The 21,722-nt window shown below is 38.6% G+C and overlaps 1 protein-coding gene across 1 annotated transcript in view; it reads right to left on the bottom strand.

Annotated features, from left to right (window-relative positions):
* Positions 1-13,782, bottom strand: part of LOC134546354 (propionyl-CoA carboxylase alpha chain, mitochondrial-like) — a 136,825-nt gene extending 123,043 nt beyond the window's left edge. The window contains exon 1 of the mRNA XM_063389139.1: positions 13,654-13,782. Coding sequence (XP_063245209.1) covers positions 13,654-13,713 — 60 coding nt within the window. The 5' untranslated portion in view covers positions 13,714-13,782. The remainder of the gene's footprint in view (positions 1-13,653) is intronic.
* Positions 13,783-21,722: the final 7,940 nt, after the last annotated feature.

The raw sequence follows: 21,722 nt of genomic DNA, 5'->3' as shown, positions 1-21,722 counted from the left end.
TCTCAGAATAGTCAGAAACACTTGAAGAAACCACAGGAATGATTGCAAGAACACGGGAAAAACCATCAAAATATTGACAAGAATAATCAGGAGCACACGGAGAAAACCATCATAATATTAGCAAGAATAATCAGGAGCACACAGAGAAAACCATCATAATATTGACCAGATTAATCAGAAGTACTCGGAGAAAACCTCCACATGTTTTCTTTGATATCATAAAATTACAGGAAAAAATATTTAAAAATAAAAATAAATTAATAAAAAAAAATAAAAAATAAATGCATAAATTTCTGGCTTGTACAAGAACTCTATCTTTGCTCAGCAATGATAAGTTTACAAGCTAGCAGAAACTGTTTATGCATTTTTTTTATTAATTTTTTTTTATTTTTAAATATTTTTTCCTGTAATTTTATGATATCAAAGAAAACATGTGGTGGTTTTCACCGAGTACTTCTGATTAATCTGGTCAATATTATGATGGTTTTCTCCGTGTGCTCCTGATTATTCTTGCCAATATTATGATGGTTTACTCCGTGTGCTCCTGATTATTCTTGTCAATATTTTGATGGTTTTTCCCGTGTTCTTGCAATCATTCCTGTGGTTTCTTCAAGTGTTTCTGACTATTCTGAGAAACCGCTCTCTGCATGGATTTTTTTTTGTCTAATGAGGCATGTCATTTTATTTGGAGTTACATTTAATTCGATAATTACTGCTACTAAATCAAAACTTGCAATATTTTTATTAGGTGGAATTAGAAAATATCATTACTCAGTCAAATTAATATTACGCCATGAGACATCTGTGGAGCACCAACATGCAAGACGAACTTCCTTTTCCTTGGAGTCTAACGAAGCCATCCTTCTTTTGCGATCGTTAGTCAGCATCCCGCATCCCGCATCAAATAACTAAATATTATTTACCTGCAAACAACATGTGGTGACATCTTTTGTTGAAAAGCAGAACTACATGCATAAAGTACTTTTGCATTAGATATATTAATTCTCGCTGATGAAATATGAAAAAATTTCTATTTAAGTATTGGATCTAATTAAAAACACTCAATTGGTATCTGGCATAAGTCTCAGTAACTAATATGAATTCCGATTTGGGATCTGATGCTGTATCGAAAGAACATAGGTGTAAGTTTTGCAGTAAAGAGTTTATCTTGAGAAATAATAAAAGACAACACGAGAAGATTGACTGTGTTAAAAATCCACTGCTCAATATAATAAGTAGTGTTAGATGTAGCAAGTCGTTTACGCGGAGAGAGAGCCTAAAAAGACATGGCAGAACTTGTAGCGCCAAACCTGCGTACAAGCTAGAGGACAACGATGAATCTACTAGCCTAAGGAAGAGTGATCTGCATTACGACAATAATTTTCTTGGCTCTTCCGATCTCGACAAAGAACTTAAATTGAAGGAGGTTCATGATTTACGGAAGAATGAAGACAATGGAAGAATCCTTAACGTGAAAAGTGAGAATATATTCCAGCCGAATTCAAGTAGATCTTTCCTACTTTGTAAAAATGATGGACTCCTAAAAAGGAAGCATGAAGACGATGAAGACACTTCAACATCATCAACATCGAATTATTACGGTAAATTGGGTGAAGACGATTCCTTCTACGGTGATTGTTACAGTGACTCTGAGGCTGTTGACAAAGACATAGACTATGATGAAGAACCTAAAGCTGCCAAGATCGAAGAATGTGGCAGTGTCCTGAGGCCGAAACGGTGGAAACGACGTTATATATTAAATAAATCTGATCAAGCTTGTGATGATCACCGTCTCAAACATGAAAGTTACCCTGAGGTTGGTGGTAAAACGGAAGACACCAGAGATCATAATATTTATTATAAAGGTGCAAGGAAGATGGTGGTAGAAGAGAATGATTACACATCATGGAAAGATCCAAACGTATTGGTTGACCGGCTAAGACTTCTACATGGTTCGCTTTGTGCAGGAAACTATTCGTGCATCAAAGAAATATCCATCATACTCAAGGAACTGAGGAATGCTGGCTACATACAATAATGGCTTGATTTACTTGCATTTGTATAATGTAAAGCAATAAAATAAATAATTTAAATTATAAGAATGTAATGTTTTTATTTCTTGTATTCTGATTTCTAACTAAGTCTTAGATCTCGTAACTTGTGCTTCCTTTTTGCCTTTTTTTTTTTGTTGATGGAGCTTCCAAATGTGCTGCCTTTTCGATGATGGTGCTTCCAAATGTGCTGCCTTTTCGTTGTCGGTGCTTCCAAATGTGCTGCCTTTTCGTTGTCGGTGCTTCCAAATATGCTGCCTTTTCGTAGTCGGTGCTGTCAAATGTGCTGCCTTTTCGTTGTCGGTGCTTCCAAATGTGCTGTCTTTTCGTAGTCGGTGCTTCCAAATGTGCTGCCTTTTCGATGACGGTGCTTCCAAATGTGCTGCCTTTTCGTAGTCGTTGCTTCAAAATATGCTGCCATTTCGTTGTTGGTCCTCTCAAATGTGCTGCAATTTCGTTGTCGGTGCTTCTAAATGTGCTGCCTTTTCGTAGTCGGTGCTTCCAAATGTGCTGCCTTTTCGTAGTCGGTGCTTCCAAATGTGCTGCCTTTTCGTTGTCGGTGCTGCCAAATGTGCTGCCTTTTCGTTGTCGGTGCTTCCAAATGTGCTGCCTTTTCGTAGTCGGTGCTTCCTATTGTTTTTCCTTTTTTGAAGGTGCTTCCAAATGTGCTTCCTTTTTTGTTGATGGTGCTTCTATTTTTTTTTAATGTTGTTTTGACTCTAGTATTTTAGTAAATTGTTCTTGATTTGACTAGCGTATTATTCCATACGGTGCATGTATATAAACGAGTCCTAGACAGCAGGACTCTCAGTTTGTTACTGCCGTCGACGGTGTACGGATCACCTAGTTTGTTTCTTCTGGTGCATAAGTCGTGTAATTGCCTGTTCTTGAGACTTCGATGGCATCTTTACCGACTTTATCGTCGTACTCGATGGAGGATGTACCATCGACTACGGGAACCATGACGTCGGCGCCGACGATGTTGGAGCAGATCCCGTTGGCAACGCCTCTGACAACACTGGAGGATACTTTGATATGTGCTGTTCCACCATCAGCTGAAGTTTCATCAGCATTGAATACTTCAATTAATGAAGAGCGTACTTCGCATCAGTGCAAATACTTTGGTGCATCATTTACTATCACCTCAAATGCTCGCAGACATGAAAGAAGCAGTTGTTCTAATAATGTTCAAAGAATACAATTTCAGTGCAATAAGTGCAATAATCTAATTTCACGTCACGATAGCTTACATCGTCATTATAAAAAATGCTCCGAGACGTATAATGAACATGGTTATTGATTTGACTCATGTGTTGTACCGGCTAATGAGACTATTTAAGTGATATGAACTTCAGTCCGTCTCTGGCTGCGGTGATGACCGGATCGGATAGACATTTAAAGTCATGTAAAAGGCTTAGTCCGTACAATAAGAAGACTGTTTGAATCGAGGAATCCAAAAGGCTTTGGTAATTTGTCAGTGTTTTTTTTGTACTTGTAGTAGTGTATTGAATTTATGTAATAAAAATTTTTTAAAAGAACTTGTGGTGTTTTTATTTTCTCAAACCTAACACTTTTTTAGTATTTTTTTTAATTAAAGTTGTTTTGTATCTGCCAGGGATCGAACCAAGGAACTTAGTCGATCCAATCAATTATTATATGGATTACAAATTTATTTAATGAATTTTGGATTTTATTCCGCTTTTATAGCATTGAAATTACGGATTTCCAAGATGGCGGACATGACGTCATGCTAGGTGACGATATATATGCTTTGAAAAAAAAAGTGGTTGGAGTCAGTCTGCCAGCAGTCACCATGGGGGAAGGATCGGTCGCCATTTTTATTTTTTTGCCCTCACCGGGTTCGAACCGAGGACTCCGAGTTCCATGTCGTTATTGTATGTTTTTTATAAATAATTTATTAAAATTTTATTAATTAATTTTTTTTATAATTTTTAAAAAAAATTCGTTAAAATCGGATAATAAATAAAAAAAGTTAAAGATGGCGGCCGTAACGGAAACTGCAACGGTGACGTCATCATCCAATATGGCGGAAAACACATCGCTGGAATGTTCGAGAACACAATGACGTCATCCAAGATGGCGGATCCAAAATGGCCGCTGTGACCTACATGTCCCGTTATGTTATGTCCCGATACGCCGTGTCCCGTTATGCTCGTCCAAGATGGCGGATCCCAGATGGCGGATCCAAGATGGCGGATCCAAGATGGCGGATCCAAAATGGCCGCCAGGGTCAAGGTCAAAGGCAAAGGTCACAACCGTCCGAGATGGCCGCCGTGACGTCACAATCCAATATGGCGGTCATGGTATCCTTATTCCTAGAAATGGCTTAACTGAGGCTTGAGTTAAGGATGCTTAAGCCAGTTTTAGGAATTTTCAGCCGCTGGGATTTTTAAGGACTAAAAACGGGAATTTTTCCCTCGAAACGGGAAATTTTTCTCTCGAAAAGAGAAATTTTTAATTTGTGGAATTTTTTGAGATTTTTTGGTGGAACTTTTTTCCACAGAAATGGAAATTTTGGCGAATTTTGAGGAATTTTGGGCAAATTTTGCCCAATTTTGGCGGATTTTGCCGATTTTTGAGGATCAGATTCAAGGTCAAGGTCAAAGGTCAAGGTCACAACCATCCAAGATGGCCGCCGTGACCTCACAATCCAAGATGGCGGACCCCTGCACCGGCACCACCGCCTGCCGCCTGCGCTCGGCGCCCCTATTATATACTACTACTAAATCAGCACTTGTAATATTTTTATCAGATGGAATTAAAACAAAATATCATTACTCAGTAAAATAATAATAATAAAACTCTGAGACATCTGAGAAACACTAATAGGAAGGCCGAACTTCCTTCTCCTTAGAGTCTAGCGAAACCATCATTTTGTGATCGTTAGTGAGCATCCCGCATCCCACTCAATATAACTAAATATTATTTACCTGCAAGCAACACGTGGCGTTATCTGTTGGTAAGAATCGAGACTACTTACAACATGTTATTCTGCATGAGATATATATTAACTCTCACTATAGATATATTTAAAAAATTCTATTTAAGTAATGGTTTCAATTTAAAACTCTCATTTTTCATCTGACATTAGTCACAGAAGCTAACATGTATCCTGGTCCGTTGTCTGTAGCTGTATCAAAATGGCATCATTGTAGATACTGCAGCAAGGTGTTTGCCTTGAGAAAAGAATGCTAAACGACATGAGAGAGGCAAGTGTATTTTGGGTGCTTGTCAAAAACCATTTAGTTGCAGTCAGTGTCAGATATCCCTTGGTAGAAGATATTTCTTGAATAGACATTGCAAGACCTGTACAACTAAGGTGAATAAATAAACGAAGACTGGGCTACAACATCGCGGAAGAGGAACGAAGGCGAAATTTAAGACGACAATATTTATGTCACGGGCGGCTGTGCTCAAGGTGACATTTCGTCTAAAGAACAAATATAGATTGGCCATGGAAGCGCCAGGCAGAAAACAGTACTTTACATATTACCCATTGGCGCACAGCGATGGCACAATAAAATTTATGATTAACCTCCTTAAAACTTGGGAAGGTTATGTGGATCATGATCAAGGATAATAAAATAACAATATCTTGTTTGGTTTATATAGGCATTTACTAAACCTTACCTAATGATTTTGTTTGCTGTTGTTTCTGTCTTTACAAACTTTGTCCAACTGAAGATGACCCATGGCACTACAGCCGAAACAAAATACCAAGAAATTTGTTGACCTTATTTGCTACACTTAATACATTAAATCTTGATAAACAAAAAAAATGGGGAGGCCCCGGGGCGAGATATTAAATATAAGTAACAATTGTTATACTCGACTGAATCTTAGGTCATTTGGTCTCTTAACTTTACAGGCCATTGAATATTGAGCGCGCAGGCTCTTCATAAAAAAACTTATAAATAATCACATTTACTCGTTAACTAAATAAAAAGTGTCCTGAAACTGGTTGTTTAGAATTATAAACTATTTTGTAGTTTTTCCACTCAGGGGAAAAGACGTTGAAAGCTGGAACTCTTGAGAAATTGCAGGAGGCGATGAAATTCTGTGAACTAACTCATGAACTGCGCATTCGGGAGTTGAATTTGGAGCGGAATTTCTTTTCCTAATTTTTGAGCCCCGTCTGTAACCAGTATTCCCATAAAATAAGGTTGGTTAACATGCGGCTGATGCTGGGCGAAGTTAAGCCCAGGGGAAAAGCAAAAGGAAAAGTGTGTGTGGGGTGATGAAACAACTTACCCTAAGTTAAGACAAAAAAAACTATTTCAAAAACTAAACTATTTCGGGCAGCTAAAAAAAATAAGAATTTAGTGCTAAGGCATATGGCCTTGTCGATAACCGACTACATGCTTTAGAGAAAGTAGTTCACGACTTTTCAGAAGCGCATTGTCTCGAGCTGCAAAGAAAGATGCGCCCTTACCGAGTGCTGCCCATCGAATCGTTAAAAATGGTGCCGGCTCGCCTAATTAAACTGACTTTGGTCTCCTATCCAGGGGAGGGGCTTCGGAAAACCCGAAGGGAACCCGAATGGTTCCGATTGGAGTAGCCTCACTCTAGCGCGCCCTGGCGAGTGCGCACGGAACTACGAGGCCTAAACGACCTCTCGACTTGGATGCACGTCGATCCTTAAAGCCTGGCTTGGATAAGAGGGGACTATGCTCTCCTCTGGTGGAGAGGCAAGGGAACATGCCCGGTAGTTGGCAAAACTCCCGCGAGACGTCGTGAGGATGCAGGATGGTGGCCATCTGGGGTGCCAGGTGTAGTGGCCTTCATCCCAGGCATTGGCGCGGCTGTGGGTTATGACCTCCGTGGACCAGAAAAAAAAGGGGGGGTACACCCGGTGACTGACCCGGCTGGGAACAGGCTGGTCCGACGCAACGATATGTGTTGCTGGGCTGATGAACGGAACACCGTTTCGTAAGAGGAACAGCTAACTTCAGCACAGCTCCAAGAAGAGGAGTTAGCATCTTTGGAAGCAGAGAACAGCTTTTCTAGTCACGCTACCATCTAGGGTGAACAGCTCGACGCGTGACGCCTAACAGGGTCCAGACGAGACGATCGCTGGCCCAGCATGTCGCCAGCAAACCTTAGCCTTAATCGCTGGGAACGGCATTGGGAGCACTAGACTGCTAAACAAACTAACCCGTCGGTACACTTGACTAAACAAATCTCGATGAGGAATAGAACAGTGGGACATCATATGGAAGATTAAAAAAAAAAAAAAAAATTCGTAAAATTAAGTAAATCATACATTTGTGCCTGAAAGTAGCACTGAAAGGGCACAATGATTACAAAGAATGTAAAAATGCTAATGCTAAAAATACTGCTCTAGTTCACGATAATAATTTAAAATTTAAAACAAACGAATAAAGTAGTTCCCTCATGAAAAATGAAAAGAAATTTACACCATTATCAAGTCGTCTCCATGAAAATGTGAACGACGTAGAACCACCTGAAGCTGACAAGGATGAAGACTGTGATGAATAATCGAAGCTGACATGATCGAGGACTGTGCTGACACATCTAAGGCTGATATGATTGAGTACTGTGCTAAAGCAACTAAATCATGCAAGATCGAAGACTGTGATGGTGGCCTGAGACCAAAACGATGGAAACGTTGTAATGAAATAAATTATTCCAATCAAGTTTGTGATGATCACTGTCTCGATGATGAAAGTGACCTTGTGGATGATGTTAAAATAGAACACATCAGAGATTATAATATTAATTATAAACATGCGAGGAAGATGAACGTAGCAGAAGAGATTGATTATACCTCATGGGGAGATCCTAACATATTGGTTGGCAGGCTAAGACTTATACATGGTTCGCTTTGTGCAAGAAACTATTCGAGCATCAAAGAAATATCCTTCATACTCAAACAACTAAGGGTAGCTGGCTACATACAATAATGGCTTAATTTAAATGTGTATAAACTCGAAAAAATTAATATATTCTTTTTTTCAAAATGTATACTATCATTTCTTGAAATCTGATTTCCAATTAAAACTTATAACTTAAAGGTGTAAAAATCGTACCATTTACAGAAAAGATGTGGACTAATGAAGTCCTGCAAGTAATCATGACTAGTTCGATCAAAAAAAAAAGTAATTGAAATCAGTTGCAGCCAAGCGTAGATGGTGCAGATGGAGCACTTCAAAAAATTGGAGAACTTAGAACAATTAGAACTTTGGAGCCCTTGTAGCAATTGTAGCTTTGGAGACAAAAGTCTTTTGGATTCATAGACTGATGGAGCCAATGACTATTGTAACTTTCGAGCTTTGGAGCTTTGTAGCTGTTGTTGCATTTGGAGCTGATTCAGCATTTGGAGCCGATTGAGCATTTCGAGATGATTCAGCATTTGGAGCCGTTGGAGCTTTGGAGCTGATGGAGCGTTGGAGCTGATGGAGCTGTTGGAGCTTTGGAGCTGTTCGAGTTTTAGATCTGTTCGAGTTCTGGAGCTGTTGGAGTTTTGGAGCTGATCGAGCTTTGGAGCTGTTGGAGCTTTGGAGCTGTTGGAGATTTGGAGCTTTGGAGCTGTTTGAGCTTTAGAGCTGTTTGAGCTTTGGAGCTGTTTGAGCTTTGGAGCTGTTTGAGCTTTGGAGCTACTGGAGCTTTGTAGCTTTATAGCTGTTAAAGCTGTTGGAACTATTGGAGCTTTGGAGATGTTGGAGCTTTGGAAATGTTGGAGCTTTGGAAATGTTGGAGCTTTGAAGATGTTGGAGCTTTGGAGATGTTAGAGCTTTGGAGATGTTGGAGCATTGGAGATGTTGGAATTTGGAGATGTTGGAGCTTTGGAGCTACTTGAGCGTTAGAGCTGTGCGATCGTTAGAGCTGTTCGAGCTTTAGAACTTTATAGCTGTTTAAGCTTTGGAGCATTGGAGCTGTTGGAGCATTTGGAGCTGATTCAGCAATTTGGAGCCTATTGAGCATTTGGAGCCATTTGAGCTTTGGAGTTGATGAAATTTTGGAGCTCCTGAACTGTTCGAACTTTGGAGCTGTTGGAGCTGTTGGAGCTGTTGGAGCTTTGGAGCTGTTGGAGCTTTGTAGATTTATAGCTATTGGAGCTTTGGAGCTGTTGGTGCTGTTGGAGCTTTGTAGCTGTTTTACTTTTGTAGCTGTTGGAGTATTTAGAGCTATTCGACATTTGGAGCCGATTGAGCATTTAGCACTGATTCAGCATTTGGAGCCGATTGAGCATTTAGAGATGATTCATCATTTGGAGACGATTGAGCATTTGGAGACAGACATTTTTATTTTCCTTGGCGGTATCAGACCGAATATTATAAATCAACTTACTGATGATGTAAAAACAAACGTTCCTTTAAAATATAATGTGTGGTTGGACTCTATGTATGGAAAGTTATCTCTATTCGATGACAAAGTGAAGAAGTGTGCATTTAAGACATCGGCTGTAGTAATTTATTGTTCTGATGATGTGAAGCAGGCTGTTAAACATGGTGTCCAGAAACTCTGTCAGGAAGTGAAGGACTATGTCAGTAAAGGTTCTGGCTGTTCTCTGTCTAGTATAAACCGATTGGAGATAATTAATCATTTTACGCCTATGTAGACCGAAATGTTTATAAGATTGCTAACCTTCGCAGGGTGATCCTATAGTAGAATAGAAATTAAGTAATACAAATTACGTTTGTAAAATAAATTGCGGTGTTTTATATCTCGAACCTGTCACTATTATGCTAAATAGATGTTATATTAAATTAATTTTATATCGTCCAGAGATTGAACCAAGTTTCGAATCAATCATTACTTTAATAAGTGAATTTTTTGATGAATTTTGGAGTTTTTCCCGAATCTCTAGCTAAATAACTACACGATTCAAAATTGGCGCCCAAATTACAAGTTGGCGGGCACCTGAGTAATAATAAATGATTACTGCACTGTAGCAGGTTAGAATAAAACTAGCATGATGGTAATGCACTCTATAGGACGAGTACACACACAAGATGGTGTCCTCCAGCAGACGAAAACAAGATGGTGGCTATGTCCTGTAGCAGGTGGTACGTCCTGGTAGCATGTACTGAACATAAAATGTCCTATCCATGATGGTCGTCAAGGTCAAATTAAAATTTAAGGTCAATATCAAAGTTAAAGGTCAAGGACAAATTTCATGGTCAAGGTCATATTTCGAGATCAAAATTCAAGGTCAAGGTCAAAATTCAAGGTCAAAGTTAAAGGTCAAGGACAAATTTCAAGGCCAAGGTCAAAGTTAATGGTCAAATTTCAAGGTCAATGTTCAAGGTCAAAGTTCAATAAAACAGTCGAGGTCAAAGGTATGGTGAACAGAAAATTACCTAACAGGTGGCCTCCAGCAGATGAAGACAAGATGGCGGATTTGATTTCAAACCAGATGACATATGCCTTGGTATTGTTGATGGGAGGTCAGTCTACAGGTGGCTTACGTAGAGGAAGGATCAGTACGGGTTTCGAACCAAGGACAGGAATCGGTCGAACCAATCAGTATATTATTAATTTATTTTTTGGTGAATTTTGAAATTTGTTTTCATTAAAATCAAAAAATAAATATTTATAAGATATCGTCCGTAGTGATAATTGATACAGTGGTAACAAAACCAACATGTCGGGTGTGGTATAAGATGTTTTTATTACTTTTAATTTAGAATTTTTAATATATATATATTAAAAATTACTGATTTACTCTCGTCGGGAATCGAACCGAGGACCGAAATCGTTTAAGTAACTTAACATTTGAAGTAAGCAAATTTAAAAATATTGTTTGAAAATTTTTCGGAATTTTAAAATTAAATTGACGGATTTTCAAGATGGCGGCCGTAACGAAACTTGCAACATTAATAGAACAGAGTATTGTGGCCGTAACGAAAAGTGTAACGATGACATTGTATTCAACCAAGATGGTGGGAATAAAGAAACTTGCAACATTTATATAATCCAATATGGCGACCGTAACGATATGTGCAAGGGTTGATTTTAAGTAATGTTTTTTTCTAAATATTAAATAATTAATTTTTTTATAAATTTTATAATTGTTTTATTAAAATCTGATAATAATTACTGATTTTAAAGATGGCGGACATGACGTCATACTAGATGACGATATATATCTTGGCATAAGTGGTGGGAGGTCAGTCTGCCGGTTGCTTCCGTGGAGGAAGAACCTGACGTCATTTATCTTTGCCTCCGCTGGGTTAGAACAGAGGACTCTGAGCTCCATGGTGTAAGTATATACTTTTTAATAATTTTTATAAAATTTTTATTAATTGATTATTTTTATGATTTTTAAATTTTTTCCCTAAATTCTAACATAAAAATGAAGGATTTACAATATAGCAGCCGTAACAGAAATTGCAACAGAATTTGTTAAATATTTTAATCAAAGTTTTATTATTATTTTATTATAAATTTTAAAAAAATTCTTTAAAATCCTATGATAAATAAAGCTTTTCAAGGTGGCAGTCATAACGGTAATTGTAACGGTGACTTCATAATTCATGATGCCGTCAGAGGCTTACTTATCGGAAGCTGTATACATGGATGCTTAAGCATGTATATGTAATTTTTATTCTTTCTAAGGCAAAATGACTTTTGAGGTTTTTCTAAATCCTAATTTTTATAATTGTAAATTTTTTTGATAATTTTTGTAAGATTCTTTTTCAAAAACTGGAAATTTTGGCGAATTTTGGGCAAAATTTTACCAATTTTGAAGGTCAAATTTCAAGGTCAAGGTCATCCAAGGTGGCCGCAATAACGTCAAAAAATATTAAGACATTCGGCACCAGGCACCACCACCTGACGCCTGTAGCAGGAACACCTTTTGTGTACTACTGTTGCCTCGAGGCTGATACACTGGGTTAAAACCATAAGTGTGCTTTGAGCGTGTATATGTAGAAAGTCGGTTTTAAAATTTAAGGCGTCCTAGACTTGGCAGTTTATTCCGAGATGGAGGTCTAATTCGCAAGAACGAAGGCGCCTTAAAAAACAGAGTAGGTAGCCACGAAGCTAATACCGTCAGTTGGGGTAACATTGGCCCTTTGAGGGTAACTTTGGCCCAAGACAAAAAAAAATGTTAAACCATGTTAAAACTCTTCAAAATATTTATTAGATATTATGATACATATGTTACATATGTTACATATGTATCATAACATCTAATAAATATTTTGAAAAGTTTTAACATGGTTTAACATTTTTTTTGTCTTGGGCCAAAGTTACCCTCAAAGGGCCATGTTACCCCAACTGACGGTACACTGTATTATACCCACATGAGTGTACGTTAAGGAGTACTAAACGTGCATTAGTAGAAAAAAAGGTATTGACTTTAAGGCATCCAGGACTTGGCAATTTATTCAGCGATGTAGGTGTAAATCGCAAGATCGAAGGCGCCTTCAAAAAAAACCAGAGTAGGTAGCCACGAAGCTGATCCACTGTATTATACCCACATGTGTGTACGTTAAGGTGTACTAGGCGTGTATAATGTAGAAAGTCCGATTTAAAATTTAAGGCGTCCTTCCACGATGGAGGTATAAATCAATAGCAATATCACACACACACACACCTAGAGTGACATTGCATGTTAAGTTTCATCAATGTTATAGAATTACGTTAAACAGATTATATATGTACTAATTTTTGTAATTGGAAGGTTAAGTTGAATCAATATTTAACAATTTGAGTTAGGCCTGTATTGTATCAATGTCTTCGTCGAGTTAGCCGATCTTTATGGTACGGTATTGTAACGATGGCACCTCTTGGGAAATGAATCCAGGATTAGAAGCTAACTTATCCTCAGTTGTGTTAAGGCAAAACTTTTGGTAAGGTCAGTTATTGCGTGAAAATATTGTCTTCCAGACTTGATAAATTCAAATTGGCCATAAGTGAGTTACCCCCACCCACTATACATTATTGTTTACGCTTGATGCTGTCTTATAGCTATACCAACTACAGCGAGAGCGAGAAAGCGGTAGTGAACGAACCTGTTCACTTGCTGTACTCTCTCGCCCACATCTGGGAGCCATTTTGGTTTCCTTTAAAATATTAACAGTAAATAAACATTACATTTTCAAAACGGGCCGGTAGCAATAAATTGTAAACGTGTAATGTGAAATAATTTCACAGTGTAAATATTTCAGTCATAAAAAGCGTTTAAACACGTACCAGGCAACATTTAAGTACATAGCAATTTTACAGGTCATAACGGATGTATTTACACTGAAGCGCACGATCACGAAGCGTGAATGGCTGTGTCCAAGAAAATTGAAAGCCTACAACTAAACCGTAAGCGAATGGCAATGGAAGGCCACTTAGCACGCCCCTAATATCACTTGTTTCAGTTACTATAAAACTGGTATTAAGTCGAAATTTTCAACATATTTTATTTTTTTAATTATAATCTGTTTCGGATGATATTATTTGTCTACATGTATGTTGGATTAGAATATAACACTAAACCATCCAGTTACTTCCAGCAAAGATCACGTGTTGCAGCCCTGCCAATCAAACTGGAACGTCGAGCACGATGCGGCAATATTCACGAGCTAGGGAAGGACGAGAGTGGTAAAACTTGCGCGCGTACGTCGCTCCGTCGACTGCGCAGCGACGTCCTTGGAACACTCCTGCAGAACGAGCCCGCCATCAGCGCACCCACGAGACGCGACACGCCACAACAGCTGCTCCGGCTGCTCCACTGACGAGCCAAGCGAGCTCTCCGTCATCCGCGCTACGTGTCGTCCCCGCCTCCGACTCCCGGCCTCCTGATTGGTCGGCGCTGGGAGGGATCTCAAGGTCACGCAGCGCATTCCGTTGCGAGCTGGTCCGGTTGCTGGCCTATTGAGTGTCTCGCACGTACGTTGCAATACAGCGTACCCACTGTTGCCAGTTTTATACCAACCGGCTTGTTAGCATTAAAAATCGTATTTTGTACACTATTTATTAGTAAGTAGTTTTTGTCTATATTATTACAGCCGTAGTCATTTTGAAAGAAAACCATGCTAAACATAAATTATTATTTCAAATGATAAACTATTTTTTAGCAGTCAATGACAAGGCATTCCATTAACTGATGTGCTATACTCAAATAGAGTAAAAAATTGTGTGCATGCAGTCCAAGCGCGACAGAAGTGAAACTTCTTTCTTATTATATTATTAGGTATAGGAATGATAATTCTCTTTGGCTGAGGTCACATATATATATATATATATATATATATATATATATATAGAAATAATTTATATGGCACAACAAGGTTTGCCGGGTCAGCTAGTATATGTATATATATATATATATATATATATATATATATATATATATATACATATACTAGCTGACCCGGCAAACCTTGTTGTGCCATATAAATTATTTCTAGGGAATTTATAGTGTAGAAAAAAAAACCTAACTTATTATAAGTGTGTAAGGATGTGGTATATGAGGATGTGGTGAAAGAGGCATGGAGCGCTGTGAACGATGAGGGAATATAAAAATAACAAAAAACCAAAAATTAATATTTTTAATTTATTTTAATGTATTATTTAAAATTATATATATCATTAGTTCATTACGATAGTAACAGTAACAATCAATATCAATCTCTTAATGCTATAGCGTGAACAATATTTTTGTTAGCCCATCTTTAGCTAACACAAACAAACTGGATGGCTCGAGAGCATGCCACGTATAATTGTCCGTGCAGTACCCAGCGTTGCCCGGGCTGAACACAGGGTGAAGGGGACCTTTTTCGAAATCAGAAGTAGTTAGTAACTGTCTTCTTAATTTGAATGTCAAGTGTGCAAAATAATTTATATCACTTTCAGATCCCGACAGACGTTGTTCTGCCAGTGTATAGTTATTTACCTGTATATATCTAAAAATTGGAGTTCTGTATGTAATCTAGACTCTATAAAGCACTATAGAAAAAAGCTGAAAAATAAGAGATTACTAATATTGAAAAGATTCCATTATCTAGCTAATGCTCGGCATGCATTGCAATGCCTCATTCAGTTTTGTTTTGTAATATGTTTGAAGTAGTTCCACATATACAAATCATCTATTCATCTCTCTAAATATATATTTATCTCTATCTACATCTATATACACATATATATATTTATCTCTTTATATCTATATATACATATATAACTCCCACTATCTCTATCTCTTCTGTATATAAATCTCTATATAGCTCTATATATCTATATATCTCTTTATCTAACCCATTTCATTCTCTGTACCTCGCTCTATCTCAACTTATCCCTCTGTCTCTCTCTATCTCACTCTATATGTATTCTCTATCTCTGTCTCTCTTTTAAATTTAAATAAATTGTGTCATGCATGCGCACTTATACAACATAACAGACGAAGTGCTGTTATACTTATAATAATAAAAAAATATTTTTTGAAAACTATTTGTGCTCCAACTATTCAGTGGCGTAGCGTGCCATCTCGGCGCCTGGGGCGGGAGACCCATTTTGCCGCCCCCATTCTATAGGTGCTTAGTTAAAATTAAATTTCACATGCAATGAGGTACCTTTTATTGAAGTTAAAATAGGATGAGCGGTTTTACAAGCGGATTCTACGGGCCTTGTGAGCAGCGAAGTCAGAAATAACTTTGTAAAAATCAATATTAGCAGCCAATTCTTGTTCAATCGAAAATATAGCCAAGTTTGATAGTCTAGCGGAGCTCAAAGTAGATCTGAGGTAAGTTTTTATTAGCTTCAACTTCGAAAAACTTCTCTCACAACTTGCAACACTAATCGCCAAAGTCAAATATATACGAATCAAGATGACTATATTTGGAACTGAAATTCCGAGATTCAGTTTTTGAATGAACTGGAGGAGCTCCAGTGGTCCTTTACCACTTATATCTTCCTCTGATTCAGAACAGGCAACAACAAAAAACTGCTGAAGACGCTTCCGCTCCATCTGAAACTCGTCCTTGTCGATGTCTTCTAATACATAGGAAAGATCACACTCGAACTTGCTGTCCAAAAGTTTCGCTGGCATCAAAAATCCGAACTTGTCCAATATTTCTTGAATTTGCTGGAATCGAGTCGTCATTTCTTGAATGATCTTGTCGAATGATGCGATAATCTCTCGACGGATTTCCTGTTCGTGAGACAAAGCTGCATCTTCAGAAGATTCATCGCCATGCATGAGTTTTTTCCTGCGAATTCTTCTCGTTTTGAGTTCGATTCCGAGTTTTTCGCAGATTGTCTAAGCAAAGTCAATTGCTTCTTGCACGAAACAGTCTCTACTTTCCACTAAGAGGGTTTTCAAAGCGCAGAGTTTCTGAGCACACTTATCCACACTTAGTCCTCGTTGCTGCAGGTAAATCTGTGCGTCATCTACTTCAGGTAGCACTGCAGCCCAAAAGCCAAGAAAAGTTAGGCAGTTAAATGACTGCATGGCTGTCAGGAGAAGACTGGCTCCCGATCTTGTTTCGGAAGTTTGAGATGAATCTGTTAATTGTTCCAGTACCTCAAGAACTACCTCAAACTTATTTTTAAGCATCTTGACAGCTACATGTCTAGCGCTCCAGCGCGTTTCAGTAACTCGTTTTACTGCTTGACCTGTGACGGCAACCAAAGCGTTCCATCGAACAGTTGATGCGGAAAAGAAGGCAAACAGCTTCTCCAGAGTTCCAAAAAACGTCACGGAATCCACTGATTCAGAAGCAGCGTGTACCCCAGCCAAGTTTAGTGAGTGGTTTGTGCATGCAACGAATATAGCTTTCGGATTCAGTGCTTTAATCCGGGCTTGAACTCCATTGTGGATCCCTGACATTGTGGCAGCATTGTCATAAGCCTGTCCTCTCAGATTCTGTATGTCCAGTCCGTCTGTTGTTATCTTCGCGATTATATCGTTGCTGAGATCTTCTGCATTTTTTCCTTTTGGTTCGAAGAAGTCAATGAAAGATTCTACCACTGCGACTTTTTCTCCTTCGATATGTACGTATCGCAGAACTTGGCTTATTTGGTCATTGTGGGAGATGTCTGGTGTACTGTCGAAGATTACGCAATAATATTTAGCTTCTTGAATACAACGGATGATGGTGGATCGAACTTGCTGTCCCAGTAAGTTTATAAATTCATTCTGGGTTTCTGGAGATAGATACGAAACTGAGACTCTTGCTCCCAGCTTTATCTTTGTCAGGTGTTCCATTAGAAGAGGGTCGTATTTAGCTAGGAGGTGCACTAACTCCAGAAAGTTCCCGCGATTGCCACTATCATCTCCTCGAATGTCTTCTCGATGTCCTCTGAAGGACAGATTCTGTTTGGATAAGAACTGGATAATATTCGGCAACCTGTACAGTACATCCCTCCACTTCTTCTCCTCACTTTCGAAAACTTCTTTTTGTTTCTGATCGATGGTTGCTTTACAGTTCAGGCGAACTTCCAACTCCTTCCATTTCAAGAAGCTCTGTTCATGGCCCAGGCTATTTTCATGGTCTCCTATTCTTGGATTTAGCTTCCACCATTTGTTGAATCCTTCTTCAGATGCGAAGTTAGAGCCGGAATTGCCAAACAGCTTGCAAGAAAAACAATACAAGGATTGCTTCAAAGGCGAGTACACCATCCATGTTCGGAGAACCTTTTCGCCGTTAGATAATGGTTTGTAGAACCACTCTTTGGTTAGTTTTCGGGTACCGCCTTTCGTTGAAGTCCCTGAGCGAACAACATCGGCAAATTTGGAATCGATGTGCTGTACTGAGTCAGATCCGCGACGTACTAGAAGCGTTCTTACTTCGTCGGTCATAGGAGAAGGCCAGCAACCTACATCGTCAAGATTCACATCTTTGATTTCGGCAGGAGCAGAAGGCACGATTTCAATTATGTCTTCTTTGGCAACATTCACTTTTTCTGCAGGCTTATGACTAGATGCTTGAGGTACTTTTGATGAGTCGACTTTGTCTTGACCCTGCTCTGTGGTGGGACCAGAACTACTTCCAACTGCGACGGCAGGTACATCTTCTTCTTGTACCTGTAAAATAAGTTATGTATTCCCATGAATATTGGCCGGAGGACATGTTCGAATTTGAAATAAGTATTTTATCTATCACAAAACAAAAGTGGTTTTGGTGACGGCGCGGTTTGCCGGGCTTATAGGAAAATTTAAAAACAAAATTTATTTTGAATGGCAGCTACCTTTTTTAGAGTTTCCCGGTAAAAACTGACTGAGTAAGCCATGTTATAGATGTTATTAAAAGATAAAATGACGAGAAATTTGAGAAAAATCGTTGGCGCCATTTTTGAGCTAAATGAAAATTAATGTTTTATTTGTATGACAGGTACCATAAATAATCAAGTTATCCAAAAACAAAAAAAAATATATTCCTAGACTACTACTATATTTACAAAACATCCCCTATTGAAGTTTTAAATTCAAGTAGCAGGAAAAAATTCAGTCGTAAACTTAAAAAGATGTACCTTAACTCGATGTAATTTATGTTAATATACTCCATACTTTTTAAACAATAATCAATGTTCAAACAGCTATTAGAGCAATTTTAAGTGTATTATAAAATAAGATTTAATGAACGAGTGTGACTCCGTACTCGCAGACAAACCTAGGTGAATAGGTTTTGCGAGACTTATATAAGAAATATTGTAACTTTTGTAAACAATAAATAAATAATAATAATAAATAACTGGAGTAATTCTAGGCCATGCATGATTCTAGATGGAGGAATCATATACCTACTTACACTGGAATCACTTCCGCTGCTGCAGGATGCCACCGAAGACGTTAACGTGGCTTTCGAACAAGAACTGGAACTAAAATATTTCAGTAATGCACTTTGAGACTTCTTCGCATCTGCTTCTTTCTTAGCTTTTTTTTTTTTTTTTTTTTTTTTGCGGAATTCCGCGCCGCTTTCTTTGACTCTTTTCATTTTCAAAAACTAGTTCAAAGATTGGGTAAAGTTCTAAATGTTTAGTTTTAGAAGATTCAACAGTATTTAAAAGATCGAAACACAATCAAAATGACTTTCGTTCCGTATCCGAAACTCTCGCGAAACAAACATACGAGTAAAGCGTGATTGCGTAACGGTACTTCACGATGCACTAAAACAAACAAAGATCAGTACTGTAGCATGTGTGCTACAGCTGCTACCTTTGATAATGTTTATGTTGGCAGAAATGGTTAACGTATTTTATTAATCTTTCGGATGCCCTGGTACTTAATACGAGTTATTTTGGATTTAAGTTTGTTATATGTTGTTTTAAAAAAGAAATTTGTAATTCTTGTTAGTCTTATTATTTTTAAGTTTAAGATTTTAAGTTATTAAATTGGTCTGGAAAGTTCGAGGACACTACCGAATATGTTGGTAATCGCTGCGCTAGACGGCGCGCGAGCAGAACAGCTGATTGTGTGACGTCAGGTGAGACGGGCGAGTGGAGTCGCCTGGTAGGCCCAGGCGGGCGCGCACTTGAAGTAAAACGCGGGTTGGCCATGGTGATGGTTCCACATCGAAGTAACTGTATACGAGTGTTCCTTTTTGAATATGAACGGGGTTCATTTATATAATTTAGAACGCTTTGGTACGATGAACGCGAGTGGTTGGTGAGGCGTGTGTGAATATCGCGAGGATTTTCCAAGGATGAATTATGTGCGCCGAAATAAACTCCAAGACGGTATGGCGAAGGATTCGTCATATCCGTACAATTACCTGCAGCTACGGTAACGTATAATGGCAAGGGTTTGCCATTAAAAACACTCGTGAGCAAACGAGTGTATTTGGTGACCGGACATCACGACGTCAAAAAGCAAGTAAGTGCCAGCCGTGCCACTGCCCCGTTGACCCCTTTGACCCCTGGTGCGAAACTATAATTTGTGGATTTTTGGTATTTAAATTAACGGACTAATAAAACTGAAACTGGGATTTTACGTTCAGCGTGTTTCACCCAATCCCTGCCAGACCTAGAAGAAGAAAGGCGTCGACCGTTAGAAAATGACTTAACTGAGAAGGGCTTGTAAACCCATAATTTGTAATTTGCTAAATTTTTGGTATATTTATTTGCATGTTAAGGTGTGTCAATTTTTTGCTAGATTTCGCCTATGTTAATTGGTATTTACAGCGGTGATACGCCCGGTGCGTATCTATATTTGTATTTGAATTTGTATTAATATATTCTTATATATTTTTAATGCCTTTTTGGTAATTATATTTAATTTTCGGAGCTCCGAAGTATATGATCAAATTATAATTTTTGGGGGGAATTGTTTAAGTATTTTTTTAGTATTATTATATAGCAATTTTTTTATAAGTAGTAATAGGGTATGTATTTTATGATGGATGCGCCGATTTGTGATGAAACGATTTTATGATATATATATATTTATTAAATGTTGTCATATAAATTTTGCGTCTTTTTAACTTGCTGCCTCCTCTCACTGTTCGCAACCTTATTAGTATTTTTAAAGCCTGCTATTAGTTTGGGTTTTAATATTTTTTTGGGTTTACCTGCGCTCGCGGTACGGGGCAATATAGGAGTTGTACTGTGTCCCGGTTTGCGGAAGTTGTTTGGTTTGCCCTGGGTTAAGGTCAAACTTTACAGTACAATGCGTAGTACTAAATTCAATGAGTGCGAAAGAGAGGCATTTTGTATGAGTAATTAACATAATAAGGAGTGCCGCTCAACTCGGCTCGCGCGCGCTGGGCGGCGCGGCGTGATGCGATGTTGCCGTTCGTATGTAAACAAACAAACGTTATAAAGAGCTCTGTCAGTGATTTCGCAGTTTTTCTTTTAAATAAATATTAAAAAATAGTTGGTGCGCAAAATTTTAGATAAAAATGGAACATTATAGTGTGTCTGACACATGTAATGAATGAATCATAGATCAGATCTCAACCCGCTTCACCGGCGACCCGCCCCCGCGGGCTGCCGCCCGGGGCGGGCCGCCCCCTCCGCCCCACCCACGCTACGCCACTGCAACTATTGCAAAATAGTTATACCGTCTCAGAAACCTTCATGGGCATGCGCATAACAGCTCACCAAAATTTCATCGCAATCGGATGAATGGTATAGGAACGCATACGGCACAAACAAACGAAAATTAAAGACATGACAAACGCATCAAACGATGGTGCGTTTAAAATTCAAGGCAACTATATCTATCTATTGACGAAGTTAAGAAAAAAACTGTTATGAGCGCCTTTATTTTGCTAGCCGCTGCGAGCTCCACTAAGCGGGCTGGTCTCACCAAGGAGAATTTTTTTTTTTTTTTTTTTTTTTTTTTTTTTTTTTTTTTTTTTTTGGTTAACGGCTTTCGCCCACAACCAGAACTATACTCGCACGTGGTCAACACGTATTATGGTCCCTCACAACCAGATGTCTTCAATATCACGCTGCAAAAAACCACCTCTTCTAGAGATCAACACCAGCGGGATCCAACTGAAATATATACCAGGCGGAGCGCACGTAGGCGGAGGGGCATAGTAGGAATACCTAGCAGGAACTATTCATTGCTAACTATCTTCTCGGTCGAGGCCCATCGACCAATGGAAAGAAGGCCATGGAATAAGGTCAAATGTCAATATAATACACCGGTCACCAAGGACAGGGGACCCAAGGACGTTACCATTAACTCATATGTGGATGTCATTCTCGAATAGGAAACGGGACAGCACGATACAGACCTCACAAGTA

The sequence above is a fragment of the Bacillus rossius genome, chromosome 1 (genome assembly GCF_032445375.1).
Source record: "Bacillus rossius redtenbacheri isolate Brsri chromosome 1, Brsri_v3, whole genome shotgun sequence".
Lineage (NCBI taxonomy): Eukaryota > Metazoa > Arthropoda > Insecta > Phasmatodea > Bacillidae > Bacillus > Bacillus rossius.
Note: the sequence above shows the minus strand (reverse complement) of the source record. Positions and strands in the feature narration are given on the sequence as shown.